The sequence below is a fragment of the Nyctibius grandis genome, chromosome 17 (assembly GCF_013368605.1).
Source record: "Nyctibius grandis isolate bNycGra1 chromosome 17, bNycGra1.pri, whole genome shotgun sequence".
Classification (NCBI taxonomy): Eukaryota; Metazoa; Chordata; class Aves; order Nyctibiiformes; family Nyctibiidae; genus Nyctibius; species Nyctibius grandis.
The window spans coordinates 10,529,295-10,551,330 of NC_090674.1; the positions used below are offsets into that span (position 1 = coordinate 10,529,295).

Below are 22,036 nucleotides of genomic sequence, written 5' to 3' on the forward strand. Positions count from 1 at the left end.
ATGCCGGTGTTCCTGGCACCAGAGCAAAGAGACAGACAGGACTATTCCACGGTGTGTTCCTTATCTGCTGCTATTTTCCTCTTTTCCTAAAGGAGATGAGAGTAAGAGTGAAAACAAACCTGAAGATAACCAGTGGAATAGAAAACTGGAAACAGAGACCATATAGCAATTGTTAGATGGGGATATTGGAGAGAAGAATTCAATTCTGGGCTTTGCCAAGCGATTCCTTTGTCACCTGGGGAAAATATTTACTGATGATTTTATCAGTAGGGAAAACAGGGCCTTTAATCTCTGTACAAAAGATGCCAATCTGCAAAAAGGGGAAAGAGCAATGAACCTCCTGCTGTGCTTGTCTTGTCTATTTATTCTGAAAGCACTTGAGGGCAGGGATTGGCTTTATTCTTTGTTTGCACAGCACTGACCTTGCCTCATTTACATGTTCATTACAATTTGAAGTGGCTACATTACCAGAAGCTTAGAAGCAGAGTCTCTGCTGCTCCTGATACTTAGTGCACTACAGTTATTTCTTAGAGGGAATGAGGATTATTCCTCTTTCTTACTGGGGTGGAATTGCTGAAGATGCAAGCAGGAGTAAGAGCAGTGTATTAGCTGCTGGGGATGTCTCGAGTTTAAGTACTGCTGAGCAATGTCAATGCTGTGGATTGTATCTGTGAATTTATAGGTGCAAATTTACATTTAGTAAGTATTCTGCTAGGCACCACCTTGGTGGCATTCATGGTCATGCTGAGCTCAACACAGAAACCCACAGTTCTCTGTTTGGATGCTCATGGAAAGGTCCCGCTGAAATCATGTTTAAATAACGGGAGTTAAGATACTATGTTCTTTTAAACTTTCTCTGTCTTCAGAGGATGGAAAGCTACTACTCAGGAGTGTCATTACGGAAACATTTGTGACACCGTGTAAATTCAGTCTGTGCTAAAATGTTCTGTGGTACTACTGCTTAGGTAGCAGCCTGGTCCTGCCCATGGGAAGATGCCACCCAGGGCAGGCTGCAGCTGAAGGAAGGGAAACCAGAAGGTTGCTGTGTGATGCAACAAAATTTTAATGAGCAAGAAATGCTTATGTTTGCAAAGCAAGATATCACAGAATATGAAAAATCTCTTTCCAGACAGTTTCAAAGAATGTTCAACAAATGTCCTGCTCAGAGGTTTTGCTGTCCTCAGCTGGTTTTCTTCTGGCCGTTGTGCAACTGCTGATGAAGATATGTGTCATTGTGAGTGATGTCCATATGGAATAGGCTGTCCCATGACGGTTAAAAAAAAAAAAAAGGGAAAGCTGAAGCAGGCAACAACAGCAACCAACGAACTAGAAACTGGAGGGTAAACAAAAAGCAGAAGAACGATCAGAAATGCGAAGTGGCAGGAGCTCCATCGCAGGGCTGCAGGAACACTGAACCCCCGTCCTCATTGCTCTGCGTTTGGGCCTTCTTGTGTGGCTCGTCCAAGACCTCTCTGCTGCCTTTAGCAGGGCCCGCAGCTGCTGCGGAGGAACCGGCTGTACCGGCGGGAGGAGTACGGGCCGCAGTACCCGCTGCCGAGCGGGGCGAGGGCTGAGCTCCCATATCCATACTGGGCCCCATATCCCAGAGGACCCCCATAACCGTTGAGGTTCCCGGTGCCATAAAGGCCTCCCAGCCCCAGGGAGCCCCCAAAGGCGGGTGCTCCGGAGGAGCCCACCACAGCTTGCTGGGGGAAGGAGCTGAGGATGGGGCCAGGGAAGGTGACGACGACGGGGGGCGGCTGGATCAGGGCTGTCGAGTCGGGGCACTGGCGGACACAGGGCTCGTTACAGCTGTTGGCGATGGGCTGGGGGCAGGCGACGCTGCTGGTGGTGGGGCAGAGGTCGTAGCAAGACATTTTTTTTGCAGGGATGAAGGCGATCCTGAAACACAGAGCACAGAGCTGCGTAAAAACAAAGCAGAAGGTCTTCTGGAACAGCAGGTCAAGGTTTGGGGCTGGGTTGTCTGGGAACAGGCAAAACGATCACCAGATTCATAAGCCCAAGTGATGACGCTGTTCACAAACCTTCCCATCAATCAGCATTGCTCTGATCTTCCCCATCCAGAAATCCCTGCACTTGTCACATCCACCAAGCCTTCTGAAATTGCTGCTGCGCTTTTTTTTTTCAATGTGTGTTCCCTCCCAGAGGAACAGAGCGTCAGCAGCACATTTTTTACTAAAACACCAGCACTCCTCCCTGGCAAATGTGGGCTGAAAGCCAGGAGCTGCAGGAGCTGCGCCAGAGCTCCTCGTCACACCAAATGGGACCGCAGCAGGTTTTGTCTTGGGAGAGACAGGGTGGAAGCAAGAACCCAGCACTGCTTTAACCACACATTTCCTCCTCCTCTCCTGGTCCCTGTTTCTGTTCAAGCTCTTTGGCATAACATACTTTCAGTTGTTCCCTTTTAGTTCTACATTCTCTTAATCTCTGTAATCCCTCTAGTAAAACCCCCGGAGCATTTGAGCCTGAGCATAGATTCATATACCTGATGTGCTAAGTAAATATACCCTATAAAATATTTCTCTCCAAATATTTCTTGGCATAGCAGTGTCATTTCATACAGAATTCAGAGCAGGCTGATAAAATGTAAGGAGCTAATTTCCTTCATCAAATAAAAATACAGTTTGCAAACTACCGTTTTATATAAATGCCTGATCACAAAAGCTTGTGGTTTAACACTTTTTCTAGTAAAAAAGAAGAAATATTATTTTGTTCATAAAGTAGCCCTGAAATGCAGAGAATCAAATCTTTGAACTCAGTGTACCTGAACAGCTAAACTGGATCTGGATTTACAAATGGACATATGAGAAATACACTGGATCAGACCACATGTCTACTTCCCTTATTGTTGTTTCTGGTGAAAATAAGGGTTTAAAATAAGCAGAATTTAGTTTTTACCTATCCATAAAAACTAAATACAAGCGAGGATCATTCTGCAATAACATTGCCATGTAGATAACGCTCTTCCTTCAGCTGGGTCATAAAACAGCTTAGGATATGGCCATGTCTCTCTGATTCAGTCATAACTGAAATAGTACAGGAGAATTCTGCATTTTAAAGCTTATGCCATCCTACATTTTCAATCTGCTAACAGTACAAGAATGCCCAGATATGAACTACAGTGAAAGAAGCTCCTCAAACCTGGTCTTGACTCCTAAACCCTACCAGTAACACAACTTGTTAACATACTAAAAAAAAAAGGAGAGAAAAAGAGAGATAATAAAAGAATAGTCCTAAAATCTCTAATGTAATAGTAGTGAACAGTATTCTAAGCTCCAGTGCAAAGATATTCTGGCATTTAGAAAGAAATGAAATGGCATCAGACTCACCTGTTGTAGAGGAGAGTACACAGGAGAGGGAGATGGAGTAGGGCTGCTTACCTGCCCCTTTTATACAGCGCTTGGCATTGCCTGGGGGGTCTGAGGCACGCTGTACGCGTGAAGTCATAATCACCAACCAGCCCAAATTTGAAGCGCATATAACTTCCCAAAATGATGAAACTGTTTTCGCTTGCTGTTTGCAAAATCACCCTAAATCTCTGAACAGCGTGTTATGCACATTCCAGCTCCCAGTTCTCTTTCATCTTGAAGCTTAATTGACCAGCTTCGCTGCTGGTATCATTCCACCCTGCTCACTGGCATTACAGGAGGAATTAAACTGGTTCTATTTATTTAGCATTTCCTTCATTAACTTCCCGTAATGATTTTAATCAGAGCTATAACCTGCTGTCATATACATGTGTGTATTTAAGTGCTTTAGATCTAGGCTGTAATCTAATCTACTCACACATTTTGCAATGAAATGTTCGGTGAGGTGGAAGACACCTTCTGATCCTTTTCCCACCCATAACCACAAAACATGAGAGGGTTGCTGTACCTATGGTAGTCATGGACATTTTCTAATGGTCTTTGATTTAGAAATTCTGACTTTTCCTTGCTGCTTGGCAAGATCAGCAGAAAACATCGTATTTTAGTGCCTGAAACTGTTTAAACCAAAGGCTGAATTTTTCTCTGATGGGATATCAATATTTTTTGCCTTATTTTTCAGCTGGAATCTGCAAAGGCACACAGAGATTATCTCACAGGTTCAGCAATGTAGGATGGCTGCAAATGCAACCAGATTAATGGTTACTGGCTACTCTGTATTGGTATTGCACAGCCCTGAAGGAGAACATAACACAAGACAGTGGTGAAGCAGATGCAAATTTCTCAGTTTCTTTGTGAAATCATGTTTCTGTCCACGACTGCACTCATTCAGTCTTTATCTTCTCTTTCTTTTTGTTCATAGGATGGAGTGTGGTTTGCCCTTAGATCTACTCTTTCACCTTACAAAGGAATTGAATTAAAGTTTTGCTGGAGGATGTCACAGAAACAATTTCTGGGTGCTTCCTTCCCAGACTTTCTGGGTAAGCAGCAGAAAAAGCAATGGGATTATCCGAGGAATAGTTATTGCAACAATGGAATTTTTTTTCACTTCTTTCTTTCATGCCTAGCAGGACATGACCTGCTGAGTTCATATTTCTGCAGAGCCCAGTTTTGACTGCCAAGATCTCAAATGACTTGTCACTTGAAATTACTCAGGCTTCCCCAATACTTAGTGGGGAGGGACAAGAATTTCTGCAAGACAATTCATCCTGTCTCAGATGCTTACCCTACCAGAATTGGTATCACCCTCAAAACAGAACAATTTTGCTTTCGTTGACTATGGAGACAAACAACAAGATCCACTGAAACACCCAGCTTTTAAACAAGGAAGGTTTGATGAGTTGTGTCCCACCCATGTACCCATATTCTGAAATTCTGTGTGATAAACAGTTCCTGGTCCAGCCTCAGAAATCCTCATTTACCCACGGATCAGTTGTTTGTCAAATAATCAACACTGCAACACTTCTACCAGAAGTTATACTTAAATTATGAGGTTCTTCTCTCCAGACTTTGAGATGGCCCTAGGGGATCACAAGAGCGATAATATTTGCAAAGGTTGTTCAAATATTTTCTGTGTGTGTGTTTTGAAGCACTTCCCAAACCCTCCTTAGTAGTTTACGCGTGAAGTGGTGCGTCATTATTGTAATATAAGTATGTGGTTGGATTCAAGCAGCCCAGCATTTTGAAATGTATTAATTAAATTGTACTGGTCAAGAGCACTCTTCCTGTTCCCTTTACCAGCTCTTGATTTCTAACCTTAGGATTTAAGTTGATTTTCTTGTATAATTTAGGTTTTCATTTATTTATTTAAGTTTGTGCATAAGCTCCTTCAATGCTGATGTTGTATTAATCCCCTTCAGTGTCTGTAGCACAAAGATCTGCAACATCTGCCTCTCTCCTCAGGTTTTGCAAGCTTTTCCTAGGACTTTCCTAGTCTAACTGCGAGCAATCTACCTTTCTTCTGTGTTTTAAACACACGCTCAGATTCCTGAAAAAATACAGGCAACAAGTTGCCTGTAATCTGGCTAAGAAACTGTTTAGCTTTGTTGTGACCAATTAATTTACCTCTAAAATGTGATGAAACTGTACAACTGGGTAGTCTGGGAGACAAGGCATGGGTCTGGATGATTTTAAAAAGTATTTTGTAAAGTAACTTTTTATTTTTCCCCTGAAAAGTGCGGGATGGTCCTGTCCAAATCTTAATTCCAACTTCATATAAAGGTGGCTGATTTCACAAGAAAGACACTGTGTTTTATAACAATTATACTTTATCTAACATGGGTAAGGAAGGACGGAAAGAAAACCTGCATATGAAAGCAGATGGCAATTACGATAAACATTTGAGCCAGCATCATTATGTCAACCAATAAAAGAAGAGGTAAATGAATGAAGCCAGCATAATTCCTCCTGTCATTCTAATGTATTTAATGGAATGTTACCAGGAATGAATCTTGCCAATTAAGTGCTAAGATGAAAGAAATATTTGTTTTGTAATTTGCATTTCATGCAGCGTGAGAATTTGAATCAACTAATAAACATAAATATTGAGCAAAACTGTTTCATCATTTTGAGGTGAACCATGTGTGATAAATGTGGGCTGGTGTTAATGGGAGTCTCAGCTTCTTCAGGCAGTTTGAGGAAATGTATAAGAAGTCCCTGCTGAAAATTGCCTCATATTTATTTCTCTTGCCACCTTCTTCCTGGAGCCACTTATTTTCTAGATATCAGACTGCTCTTTTTCAGTAAATTTAAATTAGTCTTCTTTTGTCATTTATGAGGAGGCAATGTTATATGCAGGTTTTAAGGGCTAAACTGGTATTTTCCACAGTGGATTGTATAGGAGCTGTCAGCTGTCCACTAGTTCAGATCTCAGGGTTATAATCTGCTAAGCAGATCCCAAACCCCAGACTGTATTTCTGCAAACTGCTCTGTACTCCTGCACTACAAAGCCCTCAGTCACAGCCATGTTTAACAGAGGACGTGTCCTCTTCATAGTCAATTACTTGGTCTTCCAGTTGCTGTTTCAAACTAGTTTGTACAGAAGAAAGCCAAAGCTTGGCTGGGATGAAGGCAAAGCTTCTGTACTCACAGCAAAAGGAACCTCCAGGTTGTTAGGAATCGGGTGAGCCTTCGGACAGTTCATTCAATGATGCACAGCATCAGGATTCTTAGGTTAAACTTCAAACGACGTCGAACTGACTTTTATCAGAGACAAAGTATAGGATAAGAGCAACCATTTGTCTGAGGGAGCATGTGACCTTCTATATTCCTGGGGTTCCAGTAAGCAATGATTAACCACCACTTAAAAATCATTTTTCTTACAGGGCTTATATGAATTTGAGACCTTACACCCACAGCAGCAAGTAGCTCTTAGTGGGGTAGCTACAATTAGGTGGGCTGGATCTGCAACTAAATTAGTGTTGCAGAGGATCCAGACTGCTGCGCCTTTCCCATTTCCATGAGATCTCACCTTTTCTTCCCGTCCCAGGGGAGTTTGTGCTGTGTTATGCTTACACTTAGTCATGTCTCCAGTTGGCCAGCTCATGTCCAGCACCAATAGCTGCAAGGAGCTGACTGCCCTGGCCTGAGGGCAGTGGCTCAGCCACCATCCATTGTCATCACCTTCCCAGTCCAGAAGCTTAATTCCTTCCTTCAGGACAGGGATCTCTGTTAGCACCCGTACGTAAAGGCTCCTTTTGTTACGGGAGATTTTGTTATGATAGTCTTTACCACAACGGATTTTCTTACGGATTTTCTTGCAGATTTTCAGGTCCTGGCAGCAGGTAGAACATCCCTTCTGGCTCTTGTTTTGATACTGGAATCTGCTGTGGAAGCTGTGGGTCCTGCTGGAAGAGCTAGTCAATTTACCAGGGACAACTAAATAAAACCAAATAAAAGGCAGGTTTACAGCCGACTTCTTAGGTAATGAGTGCTCAGAAGTGGGCTGTATGCACTGTCCGGTTACAGAGAGAGGAGCTGGGTGCACGCAGCAGCTCTTGCCTTTCTTTCTTCATATTCTGCCTTCAGTTTCTGTTCAGATATTGTCTGAACACTATTACATTATGCTTAGCCAAACTTCTTACAGTACTAAAAGACATAGCCTAAGATCTTTTGGCAGCTGAATCACATAAAGAAAACTATCTTGCGAGATAAGCATCTGCTTGAATCAGGAGATGGGTACAAGCTTTACTGATAACATAAAAAGATACGACAGGTACGGTGCAGTATTTTTGTTCGGTTTTAGGCTATCTGTATAAATTTACACAAATTCTATTTATATTTAATATATACATAACTTAAACAGGACCAAAGAAGTCCCAAACCCAGGAAGTCAATCAGATATACTGTGAAATTACGCACGTGGTTCTTATTGTGATTTTGAAGAAGTGTTATGTGCACACGGCCAGAATTTTGGAGAGTGAGACAATTTAATAGCATAGTCTGTGCTAGAGAAACACAGAATCTGAAATTAATTTCATATCAGTCACTAATCTTCCGTTAAGAGCTGTGGAGGTGTAATTACTTGTATTACATTGGATTAGAAGTCTGCAGTGGAATAAGCAAGAGCTTAACTAACTTTCAGAGTGTGAATAGTCACTTGTTATTCAAAGATTTATCTCCCAAACTCTTGAGTGGGGAGTCTCATAAAGTAACGTGTAGAGAAGGCTGCCGTTCATCTATGGCCAGCATGTCATGGCCATGTTGTTGTAATTCAGTGGTGAAACAGGCCTAGCAAGGGCTCCTCGTGGAGACTTTCACTATGTGGGCAGGGTTTGCACAATATCATTGCAGCCATATGTACAACAGGCAGATTTATCCAGAAAAGTTGGCAAATCCAGAACGGCTGAGAACGCAAAACCACAACACACTTATGTTAAATGATGCAACAGAATTTTAATGAGAATGACAAGAACAAAAATATATTGCAGTATCAAGAATGTGTATCCAAGATATCAGAGTAAAATACATTTTGAAAGTCTCATTGCATTCAGTCACAAACATGATAAAGTAGAAGATAACAAAGAACTGAACCTGTGAAGATATCAGGAAAGAATTCAAAGGGAAAAAAAGAGAGGTGCGGAGCATGCAGAAGGCCCTGCACTGAACAGATTTGTGAGTGCCTTCACAAGGCTGTCACCCATCTGCTCACTGTGAATCTGCGTTTTGTTTTTCACTTGTACATTATTCAGTGGATTTTCCTTTGTGTTTACCAGAGCCCACAGCTGCCACGGCCGTACCTGTTGTTCCAGAAGGAGTAAGGGTTGCAATAGCCAGAACCATAAGATCTACCATAGCCATACAGACCCCTGTAGCCCAGGGAGGAGCCCCCATAGCCGTACAGACCCCCATAGCCCCAGGAGCCATAGCCCCCGTAGCCATACGGACTCCCATAGCCCCACGAGCCATAGCCCCCATAGCCCCCAAGGACGGGTGCTCCAGAGGATCCCACAACTGCATCCTGGGGGAAGGAGCTGAGGATGGGGCCAGGGAAGGTGACGACAACTGGGGGTGGCTGGATCACGGTTGTGGAGTCAGGGCACTGCCGGACACACGGCTCGTTGCAGCTGTCAGCAAGGGGCTGAGGCCGGTAGACGCCGCAGGCAGAGGTGGAGCACAGGTCGTAGCAAGACATCTCGCAGAGATGGAGGTAAGCTGCAACACACACACACTGATGAGTAAACGAAAGACACAAATTCAATGGAAAAAAAGAGTTTGAAAGTTGGACACATGGACTAGAATATTGGCTTTATCTTTCAGGTCTTGATTGTCTTTCTTTCTCTTCAGCATTTTTCATGAGACATCTCTCCCTCTTGTAAATCAACATTACCCAGATTGTACCCTGAGCAGTCAGCTCTTCTGTGGTCTCATTCCTAATTTGTTATACTTTGTTCTCTCTAAGAAGTAGTTCTTTGTTCTACCCCACTGCCAAACACTGCAGAAATATTATCCAGCACTTTACGTTGCAAATAACTTCCCCCATACTTTGCAGCCCCTCTTACAATATGTCTATCTAAAAGGTCATTTTGTGTTTATTTTATACCAGCAAAAACCAAAGCACTGTAACCTGACAACCAGCAAAGCTCATGTGGTAAATTAATGGGTAGCTGGAAGAACAACTCTGGCATATTGACTTGTAAAGTGTTTACAGAAACAATAGCTAAAATCCTGCCGCCAGTATGCTGAACCTGCTGGAAACATGGATCAAATAAGGCATTCCCTGCCCTGAAGTGCTCACAAAGAAGCTTGAGAGTCACAGGGTGGGTGAAAAGATTGTCTGATTTCCCAGATGGGAAACTGGTACACTCCGATAACTAGGGTTAGGTTTCTACTGCAGGTAGGTATGCTGGGATCTGAGCTCTTCAGAAAGATTGTCACTGTAAGATCTGATCCAATCCAAAGAAGAAACCCTGTGAAAGGACTAGGAATCAGTATTGCCTGTGAACAATTTTTTCCCCACTAGAACCAATAAAATATTAGATCAGAAGAGTCTTCTGGAGGTCATCTAGTCCCACTCCCTGCTCAAAGCAAGGACAATGTAAAGGGTAGGTTAGGTTTTCCTAGTTTCATCTCTGTTTTCCAATACTTCTTTAGACAATACTCCTGTATTCTTTCTGGTTAAGCCTGTCCCCTCAACAAATACATACATATACATAGATACACATCAAAAAGTTAAGTGCAAAATCCTTTAAAAAATCCTAGTGACTGAGTAAGCCTTCTGCTGATGTTTTGGAAGCTGCTTTGATAGCTCAAATTTGTATTAATAGGAAACAACAATTTTTGAAAAACCTAGTTTTACCATTTTAAACATGAACACATCGATGTCCAACACCAAATAAGGAAAATAAATTCATGGTGAAATAATCCAATATTATTAAGAATCTTAGAATATTTATGGATGATTCTGACCTTAATTAAAACCAACAGAAAAGAGATACTCGAATTTCAGGAAAGAGATCACATAGAATGACACTTACCCTTTTTGCGGAGGTGAAAAGCAAGCAAGGTGGAATGAAAAGCCCTGACTTGGGAGAGCTTTTATACAGTTCCCCAGATCGTGGGGATCACCTAAGGTGCAATTTGTGCATGTGCATAATTGGGGCAAACCCAAAACTAACATGACACGTAGGTCCTCAAAGTTTTGCTGACTGTTTGTTTATTTATTGGTTCGAAGTCTCGTGAAATACGATAGGTGCATTTCATCACAGAAGCCTCTTTCATCTCAAATGGTTACGTGGCATATTCATTCCTGTTACCGTTCTATTCACATCCTTGGCGTTACAACCAGAATTATGCTAACGCTCTTCCTTAGCTTCTCCATTATTAATGGCAAAACTCAGCTGCTCACTGCGTGGCTGTGCTCACCTGATGCTTGCAGATTTTGCCATTAAATCCAGGCTGTAAGATAGCTGGAGATAAAATGGGGTTCATTAGAGCAACTTCGGGGTCATCATTTTTATCTTTATCATTTGTGCTTTCAGCTACTTAATGTGAGACCAATACTGCACCCAAAGGAAGCCACAGAAAACATCCTGTGGTCCTTAAATGATTTTCAGTTGTTTGGCTTTTGCTCCTGAACACAATGCTGGCCTCATCTAATGAACGAGGGACTTGGGGAAATACCTGTTGCTTTCTTTGTTGTGCATTCAGCTGTGGATTACTCTTCCTGTCCTTTTCTCAAACACTGTCAAGTCCTTCGGACAATTTTAGGCGAAGGCAGAGACAGAACACCCTTTTAAGCTACTCAGATTTTTCTAACAGGTCTCTCTCACTGTATCTCAACCCAGGATGGAGTCTGGAGATGAACTAATACTTACCCTTTCTGTTCTCAAGATTGCAAGGCACTTTCTCTGTGAGACATTTGTCACCACATTTTCCAGTCCTCTGTCTCCTGATACAAAGCATTCAGGGACCCATCTTTAGTTCCATCTTCAGATCAGGCAATATTGACGACTACTGAGAAAGGAAATTAAATGAAACATGTCTGGTGGCAACTTGCTAAAGCTATCTGGAGGTAGGCCACGATAGAGACAGAGAAATCATTTACATGGATAAAGGCTGATCAAATCCCCAGTATTCAGCCATGAACTGATTATACCAAGGACACAAATACCTTGACTTACATATTTTAATGTGATGTCATTCCATAATTGCTAGGCACCTAAGGCCAGGTACATGCCTTTAATCTAATTGTAAGGATGCATTCTCAAACCATTAGTGGATAGTTTGTGGCATTTGAAAAGACTTGCTCCCTGGAAGCTTGAAAATATTATTGTCTAAAAAAACTTTTAACCACCTCAAAGGCTGAGAAACCCACCTCATAATTTAGAGATAATCCATGGCATAGAGTTTGCAGTATTAAAATAACACATCTGTAAACAAGGGAAGAACAAGCCTTTGCTTTACGTGATGCGTTCCAAGTTCATAATTGCTCCCTGTTGGCAGAAACTGCCAGCTCAGCCCTGTTCTGGACTTATGGCTTGCAGCAACAGTTGTGTATTACAGGAGGTCATGAATTCCCAAGAATCAAAGTCAATGATTCAAAACACTTCTGTCACATTTCAATTTTTTGCACCAGAGGATCCATTTGTACTGAAAAACTTAGTTTTCCTCAGGCCTATTAAATATCCTCAAGTACCATCTTTGTACTGGCAACATCAAACCAATACTACCTGGAAAAACTCTCTTTGGGATCTCCAATCCCTTTGTAGCTTTAGTTAACTTCAGAAACTTGTTCCTTGTTTAACTCTTAAAAAACAAAAGCAAGCCCAGGAAGATAAAGGCTGCTTCCTCGTCTCCTATGTGAAATTCTGCAGACTTAGCCCTACACATTCTTGTAAGAGAATACAACTGAGTAGCTGATGGATGGAGAAACTGATTCAGCTCATATCTGCATGAAAAGAGTTCCCAGCACTCCAAAACAAAGGTTTTCACCATATTTCTGCTCAAGGTTAAATTTCAACTTCCGCATAAGCCCTGTTTAGAGACTAAACCACACATTGGAGGTCCCTGGAATTGCTGCTGCTCTTCTGAGCTGAATTGTCCTCATTACAGCCAGTGTCAAATACTATTGGAAAACACCATCAACTCCCAGGGGTACTGTGTCTCCCAGCTGTAGGTGGGGAAGCTAAACATGCAGAAACCACCCCCAGCCTTACTGAGTATCACATTGACAGCCTTTAACTTCTGTCCTGGCAGGTTGCAATGTGAATTATATGTATTTAAACAAAAATCCTGTCCATGACAGCAGTTTATAATGCTGATAAACCCATGAGACACTCTCCAGGTGTTAATACAAGAGGAGCTGGCTTAATAATTTCTGTTGTAATTTCAAGGAAGTGACTGGAATAATGCCAGGTATTAATTTTCCCCAAGTTGTCACAAGATGAAAGAATTCTCTATAATCTAAAGTAATGTTTAAGTCCTTATTACAAACAAATTTGAAAGGACTCATAAACTCCAATAGCAAACACAGCAATTTCATCATCTCGACGGGTTACACGTGTTCGAAATTGGGGCAGGCAACCAATGTTGATCTTGTACCTCCAGCTGCTCTGATATAAAAGCTCTCCTCTCTCACAGCTCTTCCAAACACTTCCCTTGACTTCTTGGTGACTTGGGTAAGTCTGATTCTTCTCTATTGCTACGAATGTATCTTTTTATTGCTGGTTTCAACTACAGTTGATGTCTACCATCCATACTGTTGAGTGTTTCTGCATTGCCTTGGGACAGAGATTGTAATGCTGGCCCTGGGGTGGCAGGTACACCTATTTGGTGTGTGGGACCCTGTGGAGGTCTCAGTGGCAGAAACACTGGACCCTGGAGTGACTGGATGATGCTCTTAGCCATCTGGTTTAGTTTTAGGTAGTCCTGTGAGGAGCAGGGAGTTGGACTTGATGATCCTTATGGATCCCTTCCTACTTGAGATATTCTATGATTCTATGATTCTGTGATTCTTACTCACTGCATTTAACCTATTCCAAAGTTTGCATACGAGGTTCCATGTTTAATAAGGGCATCACCACTGCAACCATTCATGCAACCTGAGATGAATGAGTGATGCATCTGAGAAATTAGTGTGTGTTGTCCTGGCACAGCAAATCTTCTGGCTATCCTTTACTTTCTTGCTTTCATATCCTTCGTCAGAACCCTGCTAAGGACTTGCAGGACATAGTGAGTGGAGAAGAGTAAAATCACCCTTGGAGAAAATAACAAAGTTCAGAGGGCAGAACATAGGCTGAATTCTAGAGTTTACCAACAAATCCTGATTTGTCCTGGGAACAATAATTTGAAATTAGTTTTTTGAAAGACATTAGCAACTAAAATGCTATTTATATTGAAATTGCCCAGGCTGTATCCATACAGTAGCTGCGTAGGTGGGAACTGGAATAATAATGCTGTCATCTGTCCTTTATTGTCTCGTCAAATGGCTTTCTGAGCAATCCAGGCAGTGACAATCCTATAATCTGTTGTTCCTACAACTCTCAGCAAAATTGAGATGAGTGGGAAGAAGAAGCTACTGTAATTAAGTTATATATAAACTACATTTCATGTAAACTTGCTGAACCCAAATCCAGGTTTTCCTGCTGACTCATCAAATAAGCATGGACAAAGTCACTTTGCTCTCTCTGGTGTTGCTTCTAGTTTTCAGTTTAATGTGTAGAAATACATCTAAGTTCTTTGCAGGATATTCACGATGGACAACACTTTCAGCACTAGGCATAACATTTCCCATTTGCTTTTCTATGTGCACACATCTCTTAGAGAAGTTTCAAAAATCTGCTTTTTGTAAAAAGAGGATTATGATTGCGAAGTGGGAAATCAATTTATTTACTCAACATCCTGTACTTAGCTCATGATTTCAATGTAAACTTTTGAATTTTGAAGTCTTTGTCTTCTACTTAGTCTAATCATCAAGGTGTGTTGCAGTTTACCTCCATCTCTGCGAGATGTCTTGTTACGACCTGTGCTCCACCTCTGCCTGCGGCGTCTACCGGCCCCAGCCCCTTGCTGACAGCTGCAACGAGCCGTGTGTCCGGCAGTGCCCTGACTCCACAACCGTGATCCAGCCACCCCCAGTCGTCGTCACCTTCCCTGGCCCCATCCTCAGCTCCTTCCCCCAGGATGCAGTTGTGGGATCCTCTGGAGCACCCGTCCTTGGGGGCTATGGGGGCTATGGCTCGTGGGGCTATGGGAGTCCGTATGGCTACGGGGGCTATGGCTCCTGGGGCTATGGGGGTCTGTACGGCTATGGGGGCTCCTCCCTGGGCTACAGGGGTCTGTATGGCTATGGTAGATCTTATGGTTCTGGCTATTGCAACCCTTACTCCTTCTGGAACAACAGGTTCGGCCGCGGCAGCTGTGGGTCCTGGTAAATCCTGTAGAAATATCCCCTGAGTAAGGAACAACCGGCAACTAAGAGATACAATCCTGTCCACAGCAGTCGTCCCAAAGGAGATGTTGTGAAGTCCTGATCACTGCCACTCCACTGCAGTGGACCTCGGAGCACACAGCACATCCATAATTTCTTCACCCTCTACTCATGGTCTTTTGGGTCTTTTTCCATCTATGTGTTTAATGGGTGGGATAAAAGAAGTAATTTATATTCTTATAAAATGACACTTCACTGTCCAGCTAAAGAAGAACAATTATGGAAGGAATTGCCTGCATTCTGATGCATATTCTTGATATTCTACAATGCTTTTCTGTGAAAGTTTATTTCTCATTAAAGTGATTCTATTCTGCATCAAACACATCAACTTTTAGTTTTTATTTCTTCTGCTATGGATATACAACTCTCCTCTCTGTAAATAGGGAAAACTCACATCCTTACACAGGATGAGGCTGAGACTTCAAAAACACAGCTGGAATGGCCCAGCTATCAGTGAAGTCAGTCACTCTTTGTTGCACTTGGTGCACACATTTGGGAGCAGGAATCCTCCCTCTCCAGCTGACCTGGTTTACAATAATAACATTATGTTTAGAGAGAAACCACACTAAACCTCCATTCCAAAATGGGCCACTTGAATATCTTTGTTGATCATAGCAGGAGCAGAGCTGGTGGCTCAGCTGAGGCTGGATTCAAAGCAGATTATTGGGAAAAGAGTGACAGATGAGGCCCTGAGGCGGGAGGGATGCTCCTGAGTCAGAAGGGATTTAGAGAGGTGTGAAGAGAGGGGTGAAGGGTATTGCCATGAAACTGCTGAGAGGGAGGGGATTGAAGGAGCTGCAAGAAGGAAAAGAGGTGGGCAGACTATCTAATGGACCTTTTAGATGAGGAATATCATGGGGGGACTGAAAGTTAGAGCTGCTGAAAATGGAGGTTTCTATTGTGAGGACTTCCCATGCAGAAGGAATTGGGAAACACCACAAGAGTGTTGAGGATATGTATAGAGGGTTATGACTTTTTCTCTCTTTTAAGCTTTGCAACCACCATAACTCTGGTCTATCTGTTCCAGCTGTTCTTCCTGGCACAGATGAATTAGCCCTTGGGGTAGCTGTGTGGAGTAGCTGTTCTTCCATCAAAAAACATCCAACACCTTAGATTTCATTATTATACTGAGTACAGAGTTTAAGTATTTGAGTGAGAACCTGAAGTTCAAAGAGATGGATCAAAGACTTACCTGGAAGAAATTCTTACTGAAGTCTAATGCTTTTAGGAAAGTAATTAGTAATCTACTGTTTCATTTCTCTACCACTACTATTCTGTAACCAGTGGATGTACAACCAAGAAGCCCAATTCTTCAAAAATGTCAAGAAGCTTTATCTGAAAAATGGAGAGGGGAAGACAGCAGTTCCTTCTGTGCTGAGTGTTCCACTCTGCTTTTGTACATTTGAAATCCCTGATTTTTGCGGCAGAATATTCATCTACATAGTTTAGACTGTTACTGACAGCTACACAGGTTAGAATTCTCCTAAGACAAGTAACAAGGGTAAAAACCATGAGAAGAGAACACCAGAACATAGCAACTTTGATGCAATAGACTTTTAATGATATTGAGAAAAAGAATACATTTTCAGAGTCTCCAAGAAGTATGAAACTGTTCTCCAGTCAGGGCTGCATTCACATAGAATTGATATTTCTTTTTCTTCCTGAGTCTTAGCTGTGGATTTGAGCAAACAGGAACCATTTTGAGCAACTTCATTACATGTTTACCCCAGGCAATATGGAAATGTGACGGGAGAAGCATTAAGGCAGAAACTGAAAGTAGAAGTTAAGAGGGAGAAATTCAAAAGGGGCTGAAAGGGGTACAGCTCTGTGGTCTTGGAACAGAGCAGTGGAGGTTCAGACCTCTTTAGCTGTGAAACCATCACATCTCACTTGGGATATTTCTGCAGGATTTACCAAGGCCCGCAGCTGCCACGGCCGTACCTGCTGTACCGGTAGGAGTAAGGGCTGCAAGAGCCAGAACCATAAGATCTACCATAGCCATACAGACCCCTGTAACCCAGGGAGGAGCCCCCATAGCCCCCATATCCATACAGCCCCCCAGAGCCCACAGAGCCATAGCCTCCATAACCATACAGACCCCCATAGCCCAGGGACCCATAGCCCCCATAACCAAGGGAGCTCCCATAGCCCCCAAGGACGGGTGCTCCAGAGGATCCCACAACTGAATCCTGGGGGAAGGAGCTGAGGATGGGGCCAGGGAAGGTGACGACGACTGGGGGTGGCTGGATCGTGGTTGTGGAGTCAGGGCACTGCCGGACGCATGGCTCATTCCCGCTGTCAGCAAGGGGCTGGGGCCGGTAGACGCCACAGGCAGAGGTGGAGTGCAGGTCGTAGCAAGACATCTTGCAGGGATGGAAGTCAGTCTGTAAAACACAATCATTTATGTTAACATTGAAGAAATATCAAACATTAGGTTATGATGAAGCAGCCCAGCAGCGTATCAGTAACAAATCTGGGAAGGAAACATATTTTCTTTTACTATTCTTCCTAGCACTGTAACTGGAGGTTAGTTTTGGCTTCAGCATGACAAAGTCATGTACTTTTCAGTAGTATCTTCAGTATTTTCAGATGAGTTAATTTTGATAGTACTAAATTACTGTTAGTTGATGGTTTCTACTTAATAAGTTTAATCTTTCCTGTTATAAACTTGCAGAACTCTGCTAAATGCAGCCATATACAACCATGTATATGACCTATTCTTTATCTCCTAAAATAGTCAAGGAATTCTTTGAAGCGCTAAAATGTTACAAGTTTGGGATTCAAAACTGCTTGATAAACCCCTCTTCTGGATGCTATCTTTACAGGGCCTGGTAACAAATGAGAAACGAAGCATTATTTCCAACAGTAAATAATCTACAGATCACTGGCAGCCTGGCAGTAACTGGAGAGGACTTGGTCCTAAGTTAAAACCAAGAGTTCTTGACAGCAAGTCAAGTTAAGTTTAACAAAGTTTGAGAGAAATTTGACTTACCCAATTCACGAAGGCGAGTAAGGTGAGAGAAGTGGATAGAAAGACTTAATGCAGAGAGCTTTTATACATCTCTGTTGACTGCCTGGAGGATGTTAGGCATCTTATGTGTGAGTTCGTAATTAGGTACCAACCCCAAATTGTAGGACATGTAGTTCCTCAAAGTGCTGAAATAATTGTTTTTCTTATTGCTTGTGCGTTGCAGGCTCTTCAAACCCACGCATAGCGTGACATGCTCACTCCACCACAGACCTCTCTATTATCTCCAGGCTTTGTGTGGAATTATTTTTTATTATTTCATTGCTCTCTTTAGCATTAGGGGAGGAAGTAAGCTGACTTGGTTCATTTAAGACTCCTGCATAATTAGGATGACAGGACAGTCATTTCTTTTGTCCAGCTACAGATCTCTTAGTGTATCAACAGTATACCTGGAGACAAGATGGAGTATCAAGGGTAAAAACATTCTTTCTGCAGGCTTAGCACTTCTACCTCTAGCTACTCAATACAAGGCAAACACAACAATCAGGAGCATCTTTTAATGGCTTTGGACAGTTCTCTACTAGTTGCCTTTCAGTTCCAGGAACAGAGAAATATTTCAGCTGACAGTCACAACTCTGTAGAAACTGATTTTTCTGAGTTGTTTCATCAAGCTTTTCTTTCTTTTATGTTTTATTGTGTTTTCTCCTCCTATTGCTACATGTTGGAGAGATGTACCTAGGAAGACAGGACTAAGAGAAGCAAGTACATCAGGCGATAAGACCTGACTACTGAAAGGGATTATAGCCCTGACACAATGAAGATACACCCCATTGTACCCTGGGGGTTTTTGTTGGCTAATAGTTCAGTCAACATAAACTGATTTCTGTTTCTAAACCAATGTGTGCTTTAACAGAAAAGAATGTAGATTTTCTTTTTAAAGTCGAAGAAAGGAAGGTCCAAAAAGTGTTATAAACCATGAACTGATTACAGGAAAGACCCAAGTGACCTTAACTTACCTATTTTAATGTGATAATCTCTCATAATAGTGAGGTGTATGCATCCAGGCATATTTTTTATATAATTATGACACAGTATGTACAAGTTAGTAATGGGTGTTCATTAGGTATTTGAAAATCACTTGGAATGTTTTTGTAAAACTTTGAGGTGGCTTTTTTTAGTATTATAGCTCAGGAAATCTCCATATGTATCTCCAGATTGGGAAAAGCTCATCATTTAGAAATAATAGGTGGTCTGAAGATAACCATGATGATTAGGATAACCATGATAATGATAGAGTATTACAATAATGACATGAAGAAAGAAACCTCAGCAAAACCCAACATTTTCCTTTCCCAATGGCTCCCACCTTGTAATTGCTCTCTACTGAGAGGTGCCATGAGTGATGGCATTAGCTACAAGATCAGTTGTAGACCAGGATCAAGGGCTCAGCTAGAAATTAAAGGAAACTTCAGGAAAATGTACCCTCTCAAATCCTCCGTGGATTGCAATATGAATTGTATCACATCTCAGAAATAAACCTAAGCACACAAAAAATACTGCCTGCCTTCTTGAGGGTTTAACACCGCTGTATTTTATCTTTAATAGAGAAAATGTATAAGGGACTTCGAAAGAAACACCTCACAGCAGGTTATTGCTGATAAATGTCTGAGCATTATTGTCATATAAGACAGCAAAAGAAGAATATTTGTGTATAAGCAGCTTACTACATGGTGTAACTCCAAAGAGAATGGAAAACTGATATTAATTTCATGAATCATGTTTTAGGATGAAAGATGCATTAATTTCACCTTGCGTGATGTAATGCGTGTGTTATGTTACATGATAATTGAAATCAAGTAATAAACAAAAACAGAAAGCGGAACAATTTCATCACTTTGCGGAGCTACCGATACAAAAAATGTGCCGTGTCAACTAATTACATCCACGTTCATGAAACCAGCCTCTCGTCCCTCAGGCATTCTGAACTGTATAAAAGCTCTCTCCACTCAGAGTTCTTCCAACCTTTTCTCTTCACTATTTCTTCTCAGAGAATTGGGTAAGTCTGAATCTGCCCTTTACAACTATGGGAATAGCTCTTCACTACACAATTTAATCTAGGATGGTCTCTTCCATTAAGAACTGCTGGGTAAAATTCATGTGAAAAGATAAAGCTTATGAAAATGATTAAAACTGTTATGGACAGCTGTTCTCTGCACGCAGGGTTGGCATTTAACTTCAAAGCAAACTGAAAGTTTCTTGATATGGCAGAAAATTAAGATCATTATTAGCTCACTTCCAACAGCTGAAGAAATGATGTGACTGGTTCAATATGCATTCCTCTTCCCTGTTTACTTATATGGGTGACTGGAAATTATTTGAAAAAGTTTAAATCTTCATGGTTCACAGGGAAATGATGAGCTTAGAAGCAGACCTTCCATTATCTCCAGTTTATCCTATTACAGATCACTCAAAATGCTTTTACATTAATTCAAGATAAATGGGCGTGAATGCTACCAGAGATCAGACACTGGCTTAGATAGAGTAGGACACAGAGAGGAATCGAGAGCTGTTGAAAATGGCCTGTAAAAATTTTATGTAATTAAGGGAAAGGAGGGTCATGGAGGGAATTTTAAGGAGCTGACAGGTGAAACACTGGGGTTTTTGTGTTAATGGGGACAAGATATTTGGGGTGAGATTTTTTTCAAGAGTCTGGAGCCCAGAATCAAAACACTCTGTTGTTAAGACAGTCATAAATATCTCAGTGCCGTGATTCAGTGTTTGGAAGCTGGGGACAATAATCTTTGCAATTCCCTTGTAATGGTCTCATCAAACAAGTTACTGAGCAAATCTGAATAGATAATAATTTATAATCCCTGTTCTCACAAGGCTCAGCACAAAGGAGATCAGTGGGAATGAAGATTTAGAGTCATGAAATCGTGCATAACAGCACACTCCATTCTTGGAGTCCCAGTCCTTGCTGATCCACTAACTCACCAAAATATTCGAGCGAATAATTTTGCTGTTCTGCTTCAATTATAATTTCTAATAGACATGGATAAATTAGTATACTTCAAAGCACTCTTGTCTGGGAAAGGCAGCAAACTCTGTAGTACTTTTATGCATGTAAATAATGTCTTATACTTGGTGAAATCAGCTCTTGTAGATTGACCTCCATCCCTGCAATATGTCTTGCCATGACCTGAGCTCCACTGCTGTCGGTGGCATCAACCGCCCCCAGCCCCTTGCTGACAGCCGCAACGAGCCGTGTGTCCAGCAGTGCCCTCTTTCCACGATTATGGTCCAGCCACCCCCAGTAGTCATCACCTTCCCTGGCCCCATCCTCAGCTCCTTTCCCCAGGATTCAGTTGTGGGATCCTCTGGTGCACCCGTCCTTGGGGGCTATGGGAGCTCCCTTGGTTATGGGGGCTATGGGTCCCTGGGCTCTGGGGGTCTGTATGGTTATGGAGGCTATGGCTCTGTGGGCTCTGGGGGGCTGTATGGATATGGGGGCTATGGGGGCTCCTCCCTGGGTTACAGGGGTCTGTATGGCTATGGTAGATCTTATGGTTCTGGCTCTTGCAGCCCTTACTCCTACCGGTACAGCAGGTATGGCCGTGGCAGCTGCAGGCCCTGGTAAATCCTATAGAAATACCCTTTGACTAAAGAATGAGGCAAATGCGTGATACAATCTTGATCCTCAGCTGAGCTCCTGAGTAAGGGGCAGAGCATCAAAGACTTCCACTTAATACAGTGGAGTCAGAGTACCCCCATACATTACACTTCTCATTTCCTTCTTCATTTCTTTCATCTCCTCTTCCTTGCCTCTGCCAGTGGCCAAATGCATAACTCCACCACGGTCCCAGAGGACACTTGATTCTCCCTGAAACCGCCACCTCCTGGGAGAAGCCTGAAGGAACGCCTCTCTTGAAGCCTGCGGGGACAACCTGCCTGCCTCTGCCTCCTGTGTCTTTGTCCCGTGGGTGCTTTCCTGCACTGCAATAAAACAAACCTGCATCCAACACCTGCCTCTCCGTTTTTCCTTTCAAGGCCCAGCGTGGGCTCCAGGGCTCCCTCACCCTGCCCGTGGCCCCGCCAGCCAGGCCAGGCCAGTGTGTCAGCCCCAGCAGAGCCCGACTGAGCTGCCTTTGGGGATACCCCACAGCCCTGGCCACACATGGTCCTGGTGCTAGGAAA

At 42.5% G+C, this 22,036-nt stretch overlaps 5 protein-coding genes across 5 annotated transcripts; 2 read left to right on the top strand and 3 right to left on the bottom strand.

Moving 5' to 3' along the window:
• Positions 1 to 1,481: 1,481 nt before the first annotated feature.
• On the bottom strand, positions 1,482 to 1,877 carry LOC137671349 (scale keratin-like). The gene has a single exon (XM_068414849.1). The coding sequence runs from the start codon at positions 1,875 to 1,877 to the stop codon at positions 1,482 to 1,484; it is 396 nt and encodes a 131-aa protein (XP_068270950.1).
• Positions 1,878 to 8,652: 6,775 nt separating this feature from the next.
• LOC137671545 (scale keratin-like) lies at positions 8,653 to 9,078 on the bottom strand. The gene has a single exon (XM_068415141.1). It carries the CDS (start codon positions 9,076 to 9,078, stop codon positions 8,653 to 8,655), a length of 426 nt encoding a protein of 141 aa, XP_068271242.1.
• A 5,314-nt stretch (positions 9,079 to 14,392) lies between these two features.
• LOC137671546 (scale keratin-like) lies at positions 14,393 to 14,818 on the top strand. Its single transcript, XM_068415142.1, has one exon. The coding sequence runs from the start codon at positions 14,393 to 14,395 to the stop codon at positions 14,816 to 14,818; it is 426 nt and encodes a 141-aa protein (XP_068271243.1).
• A 1,966-nt stretch (positions 14,819 to 16,784) lies between these two features.
• Positions 16,785 to 17,237, bottom strand: LOC137671547 (scale keratin-like). The gene has a single exon (XM_068415143.1). It carries the CDS (start codon positions 17,235 to 17,237, stop codon positions 16,785 to 16,787), a length of 453 nt encoding a protein of 150 aa, XP_068271244.1.
• Positions 17,238 to 21,026: 3,789 nt separating this feature from the next.
• On the top strand, positions 21,027 to 21,479 carry LOC137671548 (scale keratin-like). Its single transcript, XM_068415144.1, has one exon. The coding sequence runs from the start codon at positions 21,027 to 21,029 to the stop codon at positions 21,477 to 21,479; it is 453 nt and encodes a 150-aa protein (XP_068271245.1).
• The last annotated feature ends 557 nt before the right edge of the window (positions 21,480 to 22,036 follow it).